The 20,307-nt window shown below is 38.4% G+C and overlaps 1 protein-coding gene across 2 annotated transcripts in view; it reads left to right on the top strand.

Annotated features, from left to right (window-relative positions):
• The window catches only part of PTCHD4 (patched domain containing 4), an 80,537-nt gene extending 61,263 nt beyond the window's left edge, over positions 1–19,274 (top strand). For both annotated transcript variants that reach the window (XM_026707739.2, XM_026707737.2), the window contains exon 3: positions 11,250–19,274. In XM_026707739.2, coding sequence (XP_026563524.2) covers positions 11,250–12,883 — 1,634 coding nt within the window. In that variant the 3' untranslated portion in view covers positions 12,884–19,274. The remainder of the gene's footprint in view (positions 1–11,249) is intronic.
• The last annotated feature ends 1,033 nt before the right edge of the window (positions 19,275–20,307 follow it).

The following is a 20,307-nucleotide window of genomic DNA, read 5'->3' as shown; positions in this document are numbered from 1 at the left end:
GCCACCCCCATGTGAATGCAGGAGATGTTGAACAACTGGTACTGGGTAGGTGCTCTGCTGTAGCATGTGATTGAGGGTGGCCTTGTAGTCACCGCAGATTCTTATGGACCCGTCAGGCTTTATGGGGGTGACAATTGGTGTCTCCCATCGGGCGTGGTCAATGGGTTCTAACATGCCTTGTGCAATTAATTTGTCCAGTTGCTCATCAATTTTGGATTTGAGAGCAAAGGGAACTCGGCGTGGCTTTAGGCGAATGGGTGCAATGTCGGGGCGAAGATTAAATGAAATAGGGGACCCCTTGTACTTGCCTAGGCTTTCGTTGAACACTTCTCGGAAGTCGTGGACGAGGGCCGCCTCCCAGTCATCATCTTCAGTATGATGGATGCCAGCCATTCCGATTCCTAATGGTGCGAACCACTGAAGGCCCAATAGACTTGGCCGGTCTCTGTTTACGATGGTGGGTGGTAGAATTGCATTATGTCCCTTGAAAGAGACCTGGAAATGGGGGGTACCTGCGACTGGAATCCGGTTGCCTTGATAGTCTTTCAGTATGAGTCTCTGACTGCTGAGGTCTTGGCGTCGGATGTTGGGGATTAGCTGCTTGAGTGTTCTCCAGGATACCATGGATAATGATGACCCAGAGTCGACTTCCATGATGCACGGTTTGTTTTCAATGGTGACCTTTACTCAGATTTTTTTAGCGTCAAGTGATGAAGTGTGGCCAATGGTGATGGTTTGATGAGCCTCCTCTCGTCTGGGTGTGCCATTAAACCTTTGGGGTCTGCTGTACTGGTTCCACTGGTTGCTAGGGCAGTCCCTCTGTGTGGTGGAGTTGCCATCATTCCTCTTTGGGCTGCTCCCTCTCCGTCTGGGCTGGAATTTCTCTTGTTTCTGCATACATTCGCGATGTGCCCTCGTTTCTCACAAAAACAACACATGGCGTCTAAAAATCTGCATTCGGATCAAGGATGGTTTCCCCCACATCCGGTGCATTGGTAGTTGGATTTATGACCCAGCTGGTCCCATTGCTCACGTTCTGACTGGAGTCTGTGGACTTCTTCCTCCTCGCTGTCTGAGGATGACTCGACATCTTCATGATGGGTGGTCGATGTGTACTTGTCTGAAGGTCTCCCAGCATTGTTGGTAGGTTGGCAGTTGGTTCCGCTGGTTCGACGCATTCGTGCTGCTGATTTACGAGTGGCTTCAGCTGCGGTGGCGTCTGCTATGGCATCTGCAAGCGAGATGTCTCCCTTGGCCATGATCTTGCTCTGGACGGTTGGGTCTCTGAGGCCAAGGACGATGCGGTCTCTCATGGCTTCCTTGAGATTGGCGAAGCCACATAAACCGCCCAGGTTCCTCAGGTCTGCCACAAAATCCCCAATGCTCTCACCTTCACGCTGGTCCCTCTAGTAGAACTCGTGTCTGCGAATGAGAGTTGGTACAGCTGGGGCGTAATGGTTGTGCAGGATGGGAGCAAGGGTGTCCCAATCCATGGTTTTAACCTCAGCTGGCTTTGCTAAGGCTTTAGCTATCTTAAAAACGGCTGGCCCACAATGGGTTAGAAAAACGGCTCGTTTCTTGCTGGGCATGGCTTCTTTGAGGTTGTTGGACTCCAGGAACATTTGAAATCTGTCCATATATGAGTCCCAGTCCTCGCTAGTTGGATCGAATGGGGCGGGTGGTATAGCGCTGCTGGCCATGTCGCCATCGTTGCGCTCTGTCAGCCACCTTCAGCTAGTTCAAATCAATAGACTTCATTGCCTCCGCATCCCATCCTCGTCGCCAGTGTTAGATCTGGGAGGATGGTTCAAGAATGGAGGCAAGACTCAGATAGCAACAACAGCTCTTTATTAGTGACTTCAGATCTGAGCAAACTATCCCAGCCGCAGCAGCCCCTTATATAGGGCTGGCTGCGGCTAGGCAGACAATGAAGGTGATTTGAGTTTGCCGCTCTTGGCAGGGCCAATCGCGGCAGCCCGTTTACTGGCCAATCGCATCAGTCTATGGTGACCAATCACGATCGGCTATTCGCGGGCCAATCAGAGTTGCAGGCTTTCGAGCCTGCTAGTCCAGAACACAAACAATGGTGCATAAGACAGAGCAGCAATTAAAAAGCTTTGAATCTAAAAATTTATCTGGAGAAAGAAGTGGAAGAGCTCAAGGCCCTTTAAAATTCTAAGGGTTTTAAGGTTTCTTCATTTCAGCAGTCAAAATTAAGATGAGAATTTACTTTTTCCTTTTGTTAAGCAACTGCAAACTATGAATTATCCAGTCTCCTGTCATTTGGCTTGAGGTCTGTCAAATGGTCCAGATCTTCGAGGTGTTCCTTTTCATGGTTTTAATGTCTTATCTCCAAAACCCTGGTAAACGGTTGAAACAATTGGAGGCTATTGCTGTACTTTTAATGAGAAGCAGCACTGCCAAGATCAGTGAAAGAATCCATCTCCATCTCCATCTGTGTCTTCCCTGATTTCCATTTTCCTACCTACACAGTAGCTGTTCTCTTAGACCCAATGTGCTTGCCTGTCTGAGTTATTTAGCACATCTGACATTTGCTTTTTAATTAAATCCACATGCTTTAGGTCAGAATTGTTAAACTCACGGCCCACGGGCGCGTATGCATCTCACACTCTCCATGCCCACGCCGGGTGGGGGGGGGGAAGTCACAATACATCACATGACAATGCCCTGACAATGTGAGTTTGACACCCCTGCTTTAGGTGAAGGAAGGAAGCAATTTTGGACCCAAAGCTGGGATAATAAGAGGTTATGAGTGAGCAATGGGAAAAGCTGCAATCCAAAGGAGGCACAAACACTGCTGGCAATTTTAATAGACACCTACAGAGAGAGAGAGAGAGAGAAAGAGAGAGAGAGAGAGAGAGCTTAGATTCAACATCTCTGCTGATCTATACAGACAATTTCCCACTTTCAGTGTTATGTTTTCTTCCCATAATATTGGAATAGCAAAGTGAGTTTATATCTGATTTGCTACATGTTTGAAATAAGGTCTGTCTTTATTCTGAGAAAGAGAGAGCTTTGTTCCTCATAGTTCTGGAAAAGGAAGAAATGCTTATCTCCAAACTGTCTAAAATAAAATCTTAAGCTCTGTCCCTAGCCCCAACACTGAAAGGTTTAATTTCTGATCACCTGCAAATATGTCTTTTCCACCCTTACTTCTCCTAGACTTTTGGAGCTGGAGGAAGGTATGCAGAATTTATTGGATCCTGATGGGGCGTGGCCTGGTGTGCTCAGGGTTCCCGCAAAGTTATAATAAGCCTTATGATCTACCTGATTAATGATTTGCTTCCTGCTGGCACAGAGTCTCCTTCATGCCATCTGTACGTAGATGCAACCTCAATCCATCATGGTGTATGTAAGAAATAACCTGCTAAAGAGTATTGCTATGATTCATCCTGAATTCTTAGCCTTTGGAGTTGAATAGATACCATTCCTGGTATTTTGGGCCTACTTATTTAAAATTCAAAACATTCTTAAACAGATGTATGACATTTACATTCAGCTGAATCATTTACTACAGAATTATATTTTCAGTGCTTTAAAATTTTAACCTACAGTTAATCCTTGACTTATGAGTACAACTGGGACCACAGTTTCCACGGCTAACCAATACAGTAATTAAATCAATTGTATCTGATTTTATGACCTTTTTGCTGCAGTCATTAAGTGAATCCTGCTTCCCCCCTTGGCTTTACTTGTCAGAAACCCCTTGCAAAGATTGCAAATAACCATCACATAATACTGGGATGCTCCTACCCTCATAAATACATGCCAGCTTCCAAGTGCCCAAATTTTGATCATGTAACCACAGAGATGCTACAATGGTCAAGAATTAACTGTAAGTCATTTTTCCCCAATGCTGTCATAACTTTGGTCATTAAATGAATGGCCATAAGTCCAGGCCTACCTGTAATTTCTAATGCATCATGGTTTTTATATAGCTTATATAACAATCTGAGAGGTGTGCTTAACGGATGGTACTCATTTTTGCATAGTTAAAGTAGTAATGTTTAAAAGGGTGGTGATGATGATAATTGTCTATAAATATTCAATTATGCAATAATTGGAACGTAAGATCCTTAAGAGAAAAATGAAGCCCATATTGGACAGATCCCAGTGAGGTAAATCAGGTCAGGCAAATAAATTAGGTTGAGCCATTTGGGTTGCTCTGAGTCATGTCTAATCAAGTAAATCAGGTTAAGATTAGCCTGTCCAAAATGAATAGGTCAAAATAAATTAGGTCATGACTTAATTTTGGATGGTACAAGAAGCAATATGGTTAGCTGTGCTGGAAAAATGATGATTCTGGGAGGAAAAATAGCTGCAAGCAACAGAAGGCTTAGAAAGTTTGGCAGAGCCTCATCTGAATCTGAGCCACCTCAAGGTGATACTAAAGGGCTTGGCTTTGTATCCTGCTTATTGCAAACATAAAGGCAATGCGCTAAGCATTTTTGAGGGACATGTCCTCAAGATGTTGCCTTCACCTCATGATCCCTTAGATAGTCCTTAGTTGTTCCAGTTTGAAAGTGGTGTTTTTCTTCTCCTAACAAAAAGCTTCCCATGTAGACAATCTGGAGTACCCAGGACAAGCCTGGGGATGACCCAATTGGAAATGGCGATCTTCCCAGCTCCATTAGACCAATCAGTCTGTGCAAACACACACACACCCACACACACACCAATGTCCATGAGAGGGGCTGGTGGGGATATCAGAAAAGACAAGATAGTGGTTGCAGCAGTGCAATCACAATTCTGATTTCTATCCTGCTGCTGTAATACTCTCTTGCCTTATTTGAGCCCTCTCATTGACCCATCCTCCTCTAGATACAATTCTTCCTGGGCATTTTGGCTTTCTGTGCATAAGAGAATGGGCATCTGTTCTTTGTCTCTTTTAACTGATATATTGAAAAGCCAAGAAATCAACAGACCTATCAAGCAAGAATCCTGTCATTCAATCTGTCTATAATTTACAATATGTGTTTGTGCTGAGGAGATCGTAATTTTGGAAGAGTCTCTCCCTCCCTCTCAAACACACACATGGGTGTGGGGCTGACAGAACAGAGTAGGTCATGATGGCTTCAAAATAAGAGTTTATGCAGAGTCTTTCATTTCATTCAGAAAATTGTCCCAGACCAAATTAACTAAGAGCTTTATAGCAATAGCACTTAGACTTATATACTGCTTCATAGTGCTTTACAGCCCTCTCTAAGCGGTTTACACAGCATATTTCCCCCAACAATTTGGGGTCCTCTTTTTACCCCCCCCCCTCAGAAGGATGGAAGGCTGTCAACCTTGAGCCTGGTGAGATTCGATCTGCCAACTTGCAGGCAGCTGGCTGGAGCAGAAGTAGCTTGCAGTACTGCATTCTAACCACTGCGCCACCGAGTCTCATCCTACACTACTTCCCTGTAATCAACTAAGAATAAAGTAAACAGCATTTTAACAATGAAGACTCAGTCAACCCTGGACCTCTGTGCTAGGCTCTTAACTTCCTATTTCTATTTATTCATTTTATATACTGCTAGTAGATTATATGAATTAATTAAATGAGGAAAAAATTAGCCTGAAATCCTAATTGTAAGATGCCCAAATAAAAATGTGTACATACAATCCGAATTGGAACGCTGCCTCTAACTATTCCAGCATGCATATAATTATCCTGTTATTGTATTGCAAACAATGCCCTTTCCACAGAAAGGGGCTTTTAAAAATATTTCAGAATTTGCTTGTTCCTGTCCCCTGCAGCCTCATCCAGAGGGCTGTGAATGCCTGTTTTTTCCCACCAAGCATCAGACAGAGATGGGGGTGGAGCTGTGAGGATGATTGATCTGGCACCTGGGGGGAAGGGGACCTTTGTTTTTAATTATATTTTTGTGGATTGTTGTAAGCCACTGCCTAGAACACTGAGACAGGCAGCCTTAAAAGTCCAGTAAATAAATAAATACGACATAGCTAATATGCAGTTTGGAAGTCTGTGGGAATGAATTAATGGTGTATTTTCTATTGACAGTTTTTCTGCAATTTCCAGGAAGAGTATAGGGATAGGTAAATTTTGTATTCCCTTTGTTTTTGAAAAGACTTTACTGAAATTCATAAATATCTTCAAAATAGAAATAACAAGTGATCTTTTTAAAGTGGGAATAAGAGAAACTGACAGACCTATTCATCCAGCCTTGAGCTCTTAGATTTTAAAAAAATCTGATGGAGTTTTCTATGTATTCAACCATGTTGGTGATGATGAATTGGATTGTCCATTTCTTTTTTTATGACAGTTTCATCCTCTGTAGAAACTCATGGTAAGCAACTACACAGTTTTTCTGCTGGTAGCTGTTGACTTTGCTAGGGCAGAAGGTAGAGAAAATCAGTTCGTTTTTCTGACGCTACTTAGAGTAATATTAGAATAAATGAGAAAAGTGTTTTTTTAAATGAAACTGACAAATTCATCCTCCTTTGCAGGACTAGGAAGCAGGACATATTTGGTTGCCAAACAGGTTGAGAAGAAGTTATATTGCATTAAGGAGAAATTGTTTTCAGAAAGATTATTATAGCTTCAACTTGTTTTTTGTTAAATCTACATTTTGTGAAGTCTTTCTATAAAATTAGTTTTTCTTGACATATTTTTCCCTTCTTGTTTCTCTTGGAGCCCTTTGTTGTGATAAAATCTCATGGCATAGTTTTGGGAGAAAGAGTTGGCTCCAGGGAAGGTCAAGATGCTAACTCACTGCCAGAAATTTCATGCCATAGATTTAGTGGAATTGCTTCTCCTTTCATCTTTATCGTCTCTTAAAAGCAGGTCCTTACATGACTACCAGAGATCTGAGATTTCTCACATCAAGTTTATGTAAAGCTCTGATACTAATCAATTTCAAACTTGACTCAAATCCAAAGGCTTGGTTGGCTCTCAGGAAGCACAGTAAGTCCAGTGTGAGATGATGCCTGTCCTTATACCAGAAACTTTGACCTGATTTCCAAATATAACCAGTTCCTGTGATGGAACTGAAGTCCTTGGCTTTATATATCATCGACTCCTGCTCTTTACTCACCTCTGATCTGTAGAAAGTGAAGACAAAGTTGACTGGCGTTTGATAGGACCATAAATGTTATAAGAATGGATTCTCTATAGAAGTATCTGTTCTGGTAGTAGGAAATCTGACTGCAACATATCTACTTTTTACATCTTATGCAGAGAAATTCTCTCTTCCAGAAGTCATGAATATGTCATTGATTTCATAATTAAATAAAAGGGAGAAGAAAGTAACCTATTCCAGTACAGGTAATCCTTGACTTACTAACTTACATTTAGTTATAGTTTGAAGTTGCAACGGCACTGAAAAAAGTGTCTTACAACTGGTCCTCTCACTTCTGACTGTTATCCCCAGTCACATGATTAAAATGTAGTGCTTGGTAACCAGCAGGTATTTATGATGGTGGTAGTGTTTTAGGGTCATGTGATCACCATTTGTAACCTTCCCAGCTGGCTTTCAAGCAAACTCAATAGGGGAAGCTGGATTTACCCAATGACCTCATTTCACTTAACAACAACAGTGATAGCTTGACAACCATGGCAAAAGAAAGTTCATAAACTTTGATGCAGCTCACTTAACAACCACCTGGCAAAGCAAAGGAAATTCTGGCCCCAATTCTGGTCATAAGTTGAGGACTATTTTAAAAATCTAATCAATCCTAGATAAGACATTTGCATGCAGAGATTGACCCGTGGTAATTTGATAGAGTCGGCAAAGCTGGTTACTGAAGAGAGGGAAAACCTCTCTAGAAATTAGAGTCAAAAGTACTTCCAAAAAGCAATGACAGGTTTATAGTAGGAATGAGATCTAGCTCTTAAATTGGGCTATTAATCTGGGTTGAAGTTTATGGGAGGGAGGTCTATGGAAAGATTTAGGTGGCAAGTATGTGTCCTGTTTCAACTGGAAGATTCATTACTAGAAAAACAAAGTATTCTGTTATTTAATTGCCATACATTTGATTGCATTATTCAAATTCTCCATGAAAAACAATCAGATTGTTGATCATAGAAAACTATTCCAAAAGATCTTTAGCTTCCTTCAACCGGCTGATACTAAAGCATCTAATAGTCTAAGACTATACTAGATGAGACATGATGGACCAGGGATTCTTGGCTACAGATGGTGTAAGAGGAGATCTGTGTTAATGTATGGTAGCATTTGTTTTCTCACTAATAAATATATTAAAAGGCATTAGCTTTAGTGAACTACATTTCACTTCATTAGATGCACGGAACAGTTAAAGTGATGTAGGAGTTAAGTTAGGATGATGTGTTTGTATTGGGCGGGAGGGGTAGTTTTACAGAGTGGTATAGCTTAACTCTTTTTTAAAAAATCATATGTTGTCCTCTGCAGTTTGGTTCCTCCTTGGAGCCTTTTGGAAGTGCTTTCCCAGCTATGTGCTAAATTTCTTGAATCTACAGTATGCCTGCTTGTTCTCTTGATCTTCTCACTTGAAAGACTGTATTTTGTGTCAACTACATCCGTCCACTAAGCAGCCCATAATCATTGTACTCATTGATGGGTCCACTTTATCAGTTCTGATTTAAAAACAATGCCTCTCATGTTCCCTACTGGCAGTTTGTTTCTGTCTTCAATACACTTCAAGACATTGTTCTGGCAGTATTTCTTTCTAACCAAACCTGCCACTGAAATCCATTCTGCCCTGTTGTCTTATAATGTTAAAGGGAACACGTCTCTTCTCAGGTTGGACCAGTTATACATTTGTATAACACTGTGGGCTCCGTTTCTCCCACTGGTCTGTGAAGGTTTTTGGTATGACCAGTTAGCCTGCTACCTTCTCAGTTCCAACTTACATTAAAGGGCCCTCGATTAAAGCCACTGCCTGATTTACAGACCTTCCTCTTCATGACGTCTCCAAAGAAGCCAGGCAGTCTACTTCATCAATGCTTATGAAACACTGTGGTCTGGATATCAGGGCCAGGGATGTGTGGTTATTTTTGTTTTAGAGAAAGAGTGGGTATTTCTTCTTTTTATCTATAAGTAGCCTTGCTGTTCTCCTTTCAACAATATATAGGCAATTAGGGGGGCAACATCCTTGCTTTTTTTTCAACTTGATTAAAAAGTACTCTAAAATGTTGGGCTGATAGGGTAACCTGTCAGCATGATTCAAGACAATCATAGGAATAATGACTTACAAGAAACCCACTGTGATATAAATTGCAGTTGAGTTGGTTGCTGGGTATTAATGCTAACATTTTACTAAGTAAAGCCAACAAAATGTACACTTTCCTTAACATTTCTCCATATTAGTCCTATCTTACCCACTGTTAGTTTTTTTTTTTATGGATAGGTTAAAACATTAATCTACATTTTTTTTGGTTACTTCCTTGGATTTCAAAGATGAAATATTATGTCTGTTTTTATTAAGGAAGCTATTGTTGTATAGGCCTGATTTAGCATTTGTAGAAATTTATTCCATGGTAACATTTACTACTTCATGTTTATGTGTATATGTAAATGAATTATGTATGTACAGTTGTTGTTTATATTACAACTAGTTATGAGAGAAACAATCCTGAGACACTTTCATCATGACTACAAGTAAGTCATCTGTTTTTATAGTTAGGATTGAGAATCCTTGTAAGAAAGTTGGCTATTGTTAGTGCTTAATCTTCAGTATCTTCTGTTTAATTTTTTAAGTGTTGCAATGCAGCAACAAAGTTTCAGTATATTGAGTTTTTATTCTTCTTTCATCCAACTTTAATTATTTTGAGTGAGATAACCTTGCCCAAACCTTTTAAAAAAATTGTGATGAATGATACTTAATTGGAATTAAGTTTTCTAAACCAAGAAATCTACTACTTTTCTTATTAAATAACCTTGCACTTATTTAGATAATTTATTTTTATTCTTATCTTGGACAATCAAAATAAGCTCATTTTACTTTACTTTTTTTTTTGCCCCATCCAGCTGTGCTTAATAACTTGGTTACAAAATCTAAACATAATTAATCTATTTCCCAAAGAACGATTAATACACCATTTAACAAACAACAAACTAACAACTAGAAAGACAGAACTATGTTGTAGTGCTACCTATTTTGTTTAGCTTCCATTGAAATCAATGGGAAAGCAGCTGTTAATTTTAAATGAGCAATGCCCTTCCTTTCACTAGTGCATATGTTTGTGCTTCATTGAAAATAATTGCACACAACTATTATGCTAAAAATATTAGCGAGAGTGCTTGCAGGATTGGTCTTACATAAGATACTGAAGGAGAATTAAAATCTATTAGATTTTTTTGTATTAACTGATTCACATCTCCTCCTGTTGCTACAAGTTGACAGACAGAAAAAGGGGACAAGCCATACAAAACTCATTATCCTTTCCCCCTTGCTCCTTCCACTGTTTGCTCAGGTGGAAGGATATAGTGAAGATCTATTTTCAATAGATCCATCCTAAAGAAGAACAATTGCATCAAATCCTTTCTGGCATGACTATTACAGAGGTGCCAGAACTCCGACATGTAGATTCCTACATGTCCAAATCCTTTAAACTCCATCAATTTCACGAACAACTTTACAAACCATAGACTTTCCTATTCCAAGGGACTGGAAGCTGTTGGGAATTTGTTGAATAGTAGCTCTTGCCAGCCCCAGCCAGGCTGGCTGGCTGGCAGTGACAGCTTCTGGGAACTGAGATTTAGCACTGTCAGAAAGACTACAGTCCCACACCCCTAGTTTATCAGCTCATTCACTTGCCTCAAAGGGAAGATAGAGATTTCATCTGACAGCAGGAAGCAACAGGAACTATGGACTTTCGGAGAATCCTGTTTAAAGGACTGGATATTGTCTTATGTTGGCAGCTAAAGATTTTTCGTTTCTGTTGACCAAACCTTTGACGATAAAATGAGATGTGTGTATGGGGGAGGGGATTAACAGTGGATTAAATATAACTAATTGCTATCTAGGCTGCATATTTTAATTTACTCTATGCAGTAAACAGTTATGAATTATTAAAAGTTAACCATTTAAATTTAAAGATTAATAAAAAGTTAAAAGTCATGTTATAAATCAAGCATTTACATATCTGTAAATAGCACAGGGTCTCCTGCTTGAGCAGGGGATTGGACCTGAAGACCTCCAAGGTCCCTTCTAACGCAGTTATTCTGTTAAACAGAATTAAAATAGAAAATGTAACGTTCAGTGAAAACAAATTAATGTATTTTCTCGTTGTCCTTGTTTAGGTCATGGAACCAAAGGAGTATTTGAACTTCTGTCAGGATGGCGTCGAACCAGAGAAAATTTGCCGTTTAAAGACAGGGTTGCAGATGCCTATTCGGACGTAATGGTTTCCTACACCATGACAAGCTCCTTGTACTTCATAGCATTTGGCATGGGTGCCAGTCCTTTCACCAACATTGAGGCTGTGAAAGTCTTCTGCCAGAACATGTGCATCTCCATCCTGTTGAACTACTTCTACATCTTCTCTTTCTTTGGCTCCTGCCTGGTGTTTGCTGGGCAGCTGGAGCAGAATCGTTACCACAGTATCTTCTGCTGCAAAATCCCTTCTGCAGAGTATCTGGAAAGGAAACCCATTTGGTTCCAAACCATGATGAGTGATGGGCACCAGCAGCCTTCTCATCATGAGACTGACCCGTACCAGAACCACTTTATCCAGCATTTTGTAAGGGAGCATTACAATGAATGGATCACGAATATCTATGTTAAGCCATTTGTGGTGATACTGTATCTCATTTATGCTTCTTTCTCCTTTATGGGCTGCCTGCAAATCAGTGATGGGGTCAATATAATCAATTTGCTTTCTAGTGATTCTCCAAGTGTGTCCTATGCTGTTATTCAACAGAAGTACTTCAGCAATTATAGCCCCGTGATAGGATTTTATATCTATGAACCTCTTGAGTACTGGAATGGCACTGTCCAAGATGACCTAAAGAAACTGACTGATGGCTTTAACACACTGTCCTGGCTCCAGCAATATTACCAATATCTGAGAGCTGGGAATATCAGTGCAACCAATAAAAGTGACTTCCTTAGCATCCTCCAAAACTCCTTTTTAAGGAAGTCTGAGTTTCAACACTTTAAAAATGATATTATTTTCTCCAAGTCTGGAAATGGAAATAACATCATTGCTTCCTGTATGTATCTTGTAGCTAGGACTAGTGAAAAAACACAAAGCGATGTTATAGAATTATTGGAGAAACTCAGACCGTTGTCCTTGAAACAGAGCATCAAGTTTATTGTCTTCAACCCTACTTTTGTCTTCATGGACCAGTACGGCCTCTCAGTAATTATGCCTGTCTTGATCTCAAGTTTTGGCATCTTGCTGGTCTTGTTACTCACATTCTTCCTTGTCATTCACCCTCTGGGGAATTTCTGGTTAATTCTCACTGTCACCTCAATAGAGTTGGGGGTCCTGGGCTTGATGACTTTATGGAATGTAGACATGGATTGCATTTCTATATTGTGCCTTATTTACACTTTGAATTTTTCCATAGATCACTGTGCACCCCTGCTTTACACATTTGTACTGGCAACTGAGCATACCAGAACTCAGTGTATAAAAGGTTCACTCCAAGAACATGGAACAGCAATTTTGCAAAATGTGACATCTTTTCTTATTGGGTTGGTCCCCCTCCTCTTTGTGCCTTCAAACTTGACCTTCACACTGTTCAAATGCTTGCTGCTCACTGGGAGTTGCACACTTCTGCACTGTTTTGTTATTTTACCTGTCTTCTTAACGTTCTTCCCACCGTCCAAAAAACACCATAAGAAAAAGAAACGAGCCAAACGAAAGGAGCGAGAAGAAATTGAATGTATTGAAATTCAAGAAAATCCTGACCATGTGACAGCAGTCTGAAAGTCAAATAAAAATATGTGGGTTTTTTAGTACTGAAAAAAAATGTTACACGGAGCTGCAAGGAAAGTAAAGATCTCCACTGCTTGTGCTGGCCCCTGCGAAGCAAGACAAAGGAAGCCCAAGGAAGGAGCATATGGAGGTGAACGTGTTGTTAAAGTAATAACCATTTAAAAGAAAAAGAAAAGAAAAGAAATGAGAGAGGGGTTAAAAAATCCCTCTAAAAAGTTTCTCCTTTTAATCCTATGACTTCACCAAGGGGGGTGCTTATTAGCAGTTTTAGCACACACACAAAAGATCTCTTACAAATGAAATTATTAAGATTGTCCTAAGTTTACTGATTTTAACAGGCCACGTAGTTTCAAAACAGGAAGAAAAGAAACCGTTACACGAAAACATAGGTACTGCCACAATAGTGAACATATATTTTAAAAGTTGGCCCCAATAAAACCTATGCAATTTGGAAGTAGATATTCATTTCATCTGAAGCCAAGTACTTCCTTAATTTCATGCATCTTTATCTGTCTGCAAGTCACAGATGAAAATTGTTTTACTACTTCTGATAGCCAGTATATCCCCTCCTAAATTATAAGTTCTGTAAGTACAGTATGTGAAAGAAATTATTTAAAGAAAGTTAGCTTCTACAAAGGTGGCATTTGACTATGCTTCCCTTTATGAATACAGTGCCCCTTACATCTACAAGTAATGAGAGTCACAGCAGACTCTCCTTGAATTCTGTCAAGCATCCCAGGGCTGAAACACTGCAGTGCTACCTATAATTACTGCAGTGCTGTCCTTTTGCTTCCTACACATACTCTGTACCAACATTAGGCACAGCATACTAATCAGGCCAACGTGTCAGCTATAATGATAGATCGCATTCCATAGATACAGCATGGGAATCATTTTATGCCTGGATCATGTTGGCTACATAGCAATGTAAGCACCATTGAGGCAGCTCAATGTGATGTGATGCAAGATTTTCCTTTGAAATATTTTCCAGATGACAAGTATTTCAAATCTCCTTTGGCAAACGGATAAGTTGACTGTGTCTTTTGCCGTAAGAAATTGAGAAAACACACATGTTTTAGTGAGAGATAGCAAGCGCAAGAGATGGGGCTGCTTGAGAAATTGTTCTTTATAAAGCATTACTATTAAATATCTGATAGAATAGCTATGATAAAAAAAGCTTTGTGGCTGTTGAGAATTATAGATGAAAGCAGTGAATGTGTCTCTTACTGCATGACTTTAGAATTAAACCATAAAAAAATGATACTACCTGTTCTACGAGTGAAGTCTCTGCTTAGAACTACAAGTGCAAGAGAAAGAATGAAAAAAGAATGAAACAAAAAACATAGATTGGGTGAAATTTTACCCTGAATTAAGCCACGTATTTCTCTCCCAAATGCATTTTGGAAAGGGCTTGCTTCATGCATTGTTGCCTTGCATAAATGAGCAACGTCTTCCTGAAAAATATATTTTGTATATTATTATCACTGTTGACAACTGGTGTCAAGGGGAATGTGGGGAGGGATTAAAATTACTAATTCTTCTCAAAAGAAGCCGATTCATTTGACAGACTCTAATCATCTATACGGTACCAGTTGGCTGTGTATTGAAGATGTATGGATTTATACAGAGCTACAGCTGCTATATCTGGGCTGCAAATATCTGGACAATCACTAGATGGAAACAGAGAGAGAAAACTCTCTTTTGCCACTCACCTTCCTCCTCACCTCAGTTCTCCTCACCATCCCCAAGTGGCATGTGAATGACTAGAGATGAGTAAACTAAGCAATACCACACAAAGGAAAGGGCGGATAAAGTGAATGTGAGAGGTGCTCATAATCCTCCCACTGAAAATGACAACCCCTCTGTAATGTCCATTCGCCCATTCCTAAGTCAGGGAGGGAAGAGGCTTCCACAGAACTCAATGCTGGCCCTTCTTCCATGCTCTGTGTTCTTTCTTGTACCTGGTGAACTGTTTCGAGGTATTAATGCTATAAAGAGATTCTGATTTGCGAATTATTTAACCTAAAGCCATATTCTCCAATAACATGTAATGCCATAGTGAATCAAGGCCAATCCATTTGAATTGTTTCGTATTTTTATAGCTGTGCCAATCCAAGCAGACATCTTTAAGACAAACCTAGAGATATTGAAGATTTTAATCTGATATGTTCTATATAGAAAGTATATGTTGTGTTACAAAGTAATTGTTCTTCTCTCTAATGTGTTTGGGGGAACTAAACATGTAGCTGGATTTAAACCCCCATGAATACATTACCTGCCATAAGAATTTTGTTCCTATAATATTCCATTGTAAGACAATCATTATTGATGACAATTTGTATTTGGTCATATAGAAGATATAGTTGGAGTGTAAAAGAAGGTAGTATGAGCAGATTGGCATACTTCTAGAAGACATTTTTCAAAATGGCTGCCAGACAGCCTTTTATAACACCACCCTCATGAACACATGTCAAATCCAATAAAAATGTGGGTCATGCTACAATATAAGTTTTTGTATACAGGTAGTCCTCAACTTACAACAGTTCATTTGTTGACTGTTCAAAGTTACAATTACACTGAAAAAAAGGGATCATTTTTCACACTTAAGACTGTTGTAGCATCCCCATGGTCACATGGTTTACATTTGGATGCTTGCTGACTGGCTCATATTTATGACCATTGCAGTGTTCCACTGATCACCTGATCCCTTTTGCAACCTTCTGACAAGCAAAGTTAATGGGGAATCCATCACTTAACAAATTTGTCACTTAACAACAAAAAAATTGGGCTTCATTGTGGTCGTAAGTTGAGGACTAACTATATAATGACATAAATGATAACATTCTCCAAGGTTTAAACAATACTTAAATATAAAATAAAGAAATACTAGTATTTTTCCCCAGCAAATTCATAAATGAGTTTATGATGCACTCTATAGGATTATAAATATACAATTACATCATTAAGCCTTTGGCTTTCCAAGGTGGAATTCTTGTAAGGTATACCAGTCTTCAAATCAGGCCCATAGTTGAGTATGAGAATCAACATGACATATACTCAAGATATTTTGTTAGCCTAAAACCTGTTCTAATTGATCAGCATACATTAAACAGAGGAAGATTTGATTTGCCTCAAAGTTAACTGTACAGAATCTGCATTGCATCCAGGGACAACAGGCTGAAATGCTGACTGTATCAACATGAATTAGATTTTGGACAGTCAATCTACATACCAGTGTTCCAATAATATATGTTGTACTGCCATCTTATGTTCCTTACATAATTTTATGCCTAATCTCTTTTGTCATGCCCTACTCTGTATTTTCTTTCTGCGGTATGATTTTTGCCTTTTAAAAATGCTATTTTAAATCATTCAGAAAAATGGGATGGCTTAACTCTTGTGACAAATAACTTTTAAAGCAACCAAGGGTCTGCTGCACTGTATAAAAAGACATTCCTGAGACGGGGGGTGAAATTAAGAAGCTTTTGTCATATTTAACAGTGGATCTATGGGTTACAGTACCTGTTAGAATGCTAATCCTAGCTGGAGAAACCAAACAAATGACTACATTTTGGTCAGGAACAAACATGTTCTCCATACAATTAGGTATTCAATGAAGGAAGCAGTTCTGTACAGTATTAGCCACAGTTTGATGTGATCTTTTTATAGTCTGTGAACTAAAGCATGACTTCCAAGAATGCTTGAATAACTGTGAAAAGACATGCCCATTAAAATACATTTCCTGATCTTCAACTAATACAGAAATCCTTGCTGCCAAGAAACAGCTGAAATATTTCCTTCAAACAATGCAGGACATTCTTCAATTTCTCATCAACATACAATATTGATACATTGGTCTCGCATGGGGAAAATGCAGCAATTAAAAACAATAACCGAAACTGTTACTGGAAATTTAAAGGAAGACATTTTGATGTCGTTGCAGTATATAGTAAAGCGAAAGACTTTTCGGTGCAGTTCCTTATGATAGGAAATTGGATTAGAAGGAGTGCAGGAGATCCAACGGTATCATTAAGATTCTTAGATTTCATAAAAAGAGGCAGATTATGTTAAACTCAGAAATGGCATGCACATCAACAAAAGAAAGCATGAAAACCTCACCCATTCAAGGAATTGAAATTGCTTCTTCAAGTCTTATATTTCTTCCATCACACAATGATCTTGATTAGAAGATTTCAGACAAGAATAATTGACATTACAATAAGAGGGGATTCTGTTGCAGACATTTTTAATATGATATATTGCCATTCAAGTAGCAATTGATTGCTGATTTATTTGTGATGATTTAAAATTCTTTCTGTAAACTATTTCCTTGCAAGTATGCCTCTACTTCCAATATACCTTGTTAATTGCCCACAGCTAGGAGGCTAAAAGGCAGATACACCTTCCACATTTAAGACTTTCAAAGTGTATAGCAGAATTATACTCACATTTGAGCAGCAGACTTCAGTTTTAGAGATGCACTGAAAAATTCATCAAGAACATCAAAGACAGAGACAATTTTATCTGATTCCTTACATTGAATAACCTTTGAATGTGACACCACAATTCCTTTCAGATATTTTGAACAGAAATGTGGTTTGGAGACTTACTAATTTTGACAAGATGAAAGATAAACTCAAGGTAAACTGCACCAAACTTGATTGCAGGAAATACGACTTTAGTAACAGAGTGGTCAATGTCTGGAATACTCTACCTGACTCTGTGGTTTCTTCTCCCCCAAAACTTTAACCTTAGACTGTCTACTATTGACCTCACCCCTTTCCTAAGAGGTCTGTAGGGGGCGTGCATAAGCACACCAATGTGCCTACCATCCCTGTCCTAGTGTTTCTTTTTTTTTATTTCTTTTATTTTTTTATATGTATCCATTTTATGTATCCATAACTATGTTTATACTTATACTTGTTATAATTGCTTGACAAAATATATAATAAATAAATAAATAAATAAAGATTGATAATGGTGTACCCCTAAATGGGAAGATGTCAGCTGAAATGAATAACAATGAAAACTAAACCACAAATATTTACTTAGCATTGGGGAAGAGCACGTGCATACAGTTGCAGTGTGAAAGAATACAAAGGAAAGAGTTCAAGAAGTTTGTGATTTGCTAAGATGAGGAATTAAAGCAAAAGTGTGCTCCATCTGCCAGGAACATGGATCAGGGATATGACAGAACAATTCCCAATATGCATCAAGTCGCTTGGTGATTATCCCACCATGCTAATACAAGCGAAGGCAAAAGATACGTTGAGGTCATCTAAAATAAAATTGAGAAAGTACCTTCAGAAACTGGAAACTCAGGTGGTCTCATCTATCTTCCACTTAGAAGAGGGCCAAAAAGAGGAAGAGCATTATGAATGAATGACTGGCCACATAAATGCGGTAAACAGGAGAAATATGAAAGATTTTTGAATGGTGGGGGGATTGTAAACAAATCAGCATATTTCAAGAGCTTCAATTTCCAACAATATAGGCCCCATAACGAAGTCTCATATATTGCTTGCTTGTGTTCTGATACTATACAACCCTATTGGATGGAACTTTTCAGTTGGCTCAGTCATGCATTCCTAAATATGAATCCATGCACCCACAAAAACCCTATTGTGTTTTCCCATTTAATGGCTTAAAATTTGTGACAGTCTAAAAGCTAGACAAATGTACATGTGGTAGAATAGATGTTAGTTGTTCAATGTTCCATGTGCATAGATTGCAAATGACTGTAAGTTATATATTTTGAGCCATTTACAGTCATATAATATCTGTAACAATGCTTTTGCATGTTTTGTGTGTTTTGTTTTTGCATTTGCTAATAAACAATTCTCATAGTATTTTTTAAAGTGATGCCTTGTTTTATATTGCCAAAAAACCCAACAGACTTGTTAATATTATAAATGGTTTTGTTTTACCTCCAAACTCTAGTTTAATATATGCTGTAAGGGTACAAATATCATGGTTTATAGGATACATACTACAGGGGAATGGTCAGCTATGATTTCCAAAAATGATGTTCATAGACTTATGTCAAACTGCTCATGTCTATTCATTTTTTTTCATTCCATAATGTGTCCTTTAAGTCCAAGTATAACTACTTTACATCATAAGCTTCTTATAAAACTGTATTACAAGGACAGGACTATGTTGATACTCATCTGCAATGATACTCATATTCAAATTGAAATTTTAGTAGAGGGTTTGGTTGATTTGTATCTGAAAATTCTTTGTAGTATTTCAAGTCTTACAAATAGCTATATCTTTCAAATCAGTGTTCCATTTGACCTTATGATCATATTAGGAGAAACATTAAACCTTCAGATCTTAAGTAAAACTATTGTTAATATTTTGTCATGCTAAAGTCAGGTTTTTTTTAAAAAAGGGTTTCTATGATGTACCCAAACTTAAAACACCATATATTCATTGAAGAATTCCCTGGATTTTTTTTTCTCTCAATAAAATTAGCATCTTGGAACTTGAAGACAATTTTTATTGAAGCAGTAACGGGGAAGGAAAGGGTTCATTTCCTTTCTTTGTATCTTACTGTCCTGATTTTGATTTTTTTTCTTAAACATTCATGTAATTTGCCAGTGTTTGTGCAATTTAATATGATGTATATACTGCTACGCCTTGTCTGGCCTTGAGTTCAAAGATACTTGGAATGAACCACAGTTATTGATTGGGCCATCAAACATGTCTGAGCAAATGAAATAGACCTCTGGTTACTTGAGTGCATGCAATAATAGATGTTTCTCAGTAAATTCATGTTCAGCTAAGATGCATGCTATTTACAAATATACATTAACTTAAGGAGGACAGAGTCTCAATAATGAGCTAGTATTTCAGAACAAATTAAATCTTTTCTGTTGGGGGGACATAGAAAAGAAAGAGAAGAAATGTTCCATCTTTGTATGAAACTCAAGAACTTAAACTAGGCACTTCCTATATAAAGGTGGTTTCCCATTTCTCAATCTTATCATTCAGTCTGTTTAAAATTAGCTCTGTTGTGAAACCAATTCCAATTGTAAATTAAGCCAATTTTAACCAACATTTAAAAATAATGACTAAATGTACAAAAAACCTGGACATGCATTTTTGAGGTGACAATATGAAAATTCTACTTGAATGTGATTTAGTATTCTACTTTAGCAAATACATAAAAGAAACTTGAGTGTATTAACAAAACATGTATTTCTTTTCACCATCTTTATGACAAAGAACCTAAAAGATAGTCGATACCTCCTACATTTATATGGACTTTAAGAAGTTTACAGAATCTGGCTGATGGTCTACCTCTTCTTAGTTTTGTATACACTCATTGATTGGCAGTCTTCAGTAGCCCCAGTTGTATTTATATATGAATCTTTTTCTGCAAAGTAAATATGCACTGTTGCCACAGAACT

Source organism: Pseudonaja textilis, chromosome 1, assembly GCF_049901715.1.
Source record: "Pseudonaja textilis isolate UNSWEBS1 chromosome 1, rPseTex1.2, whole genome shotgun sequence".
In the NCBI taxonomy this organism is placed as follows: domain Eukaryota; kingdom Metazoa; phylum Chordata; class Lepidosauria; order Squamata; family Elapidae; genus Pseudonaja; species Pseudonaja textilis.
The sequence above is the reverse complement of the archived record's forward strand: the minus strand, read 5'-3'. Positions and strand labels throughout refer to the sequence as shown.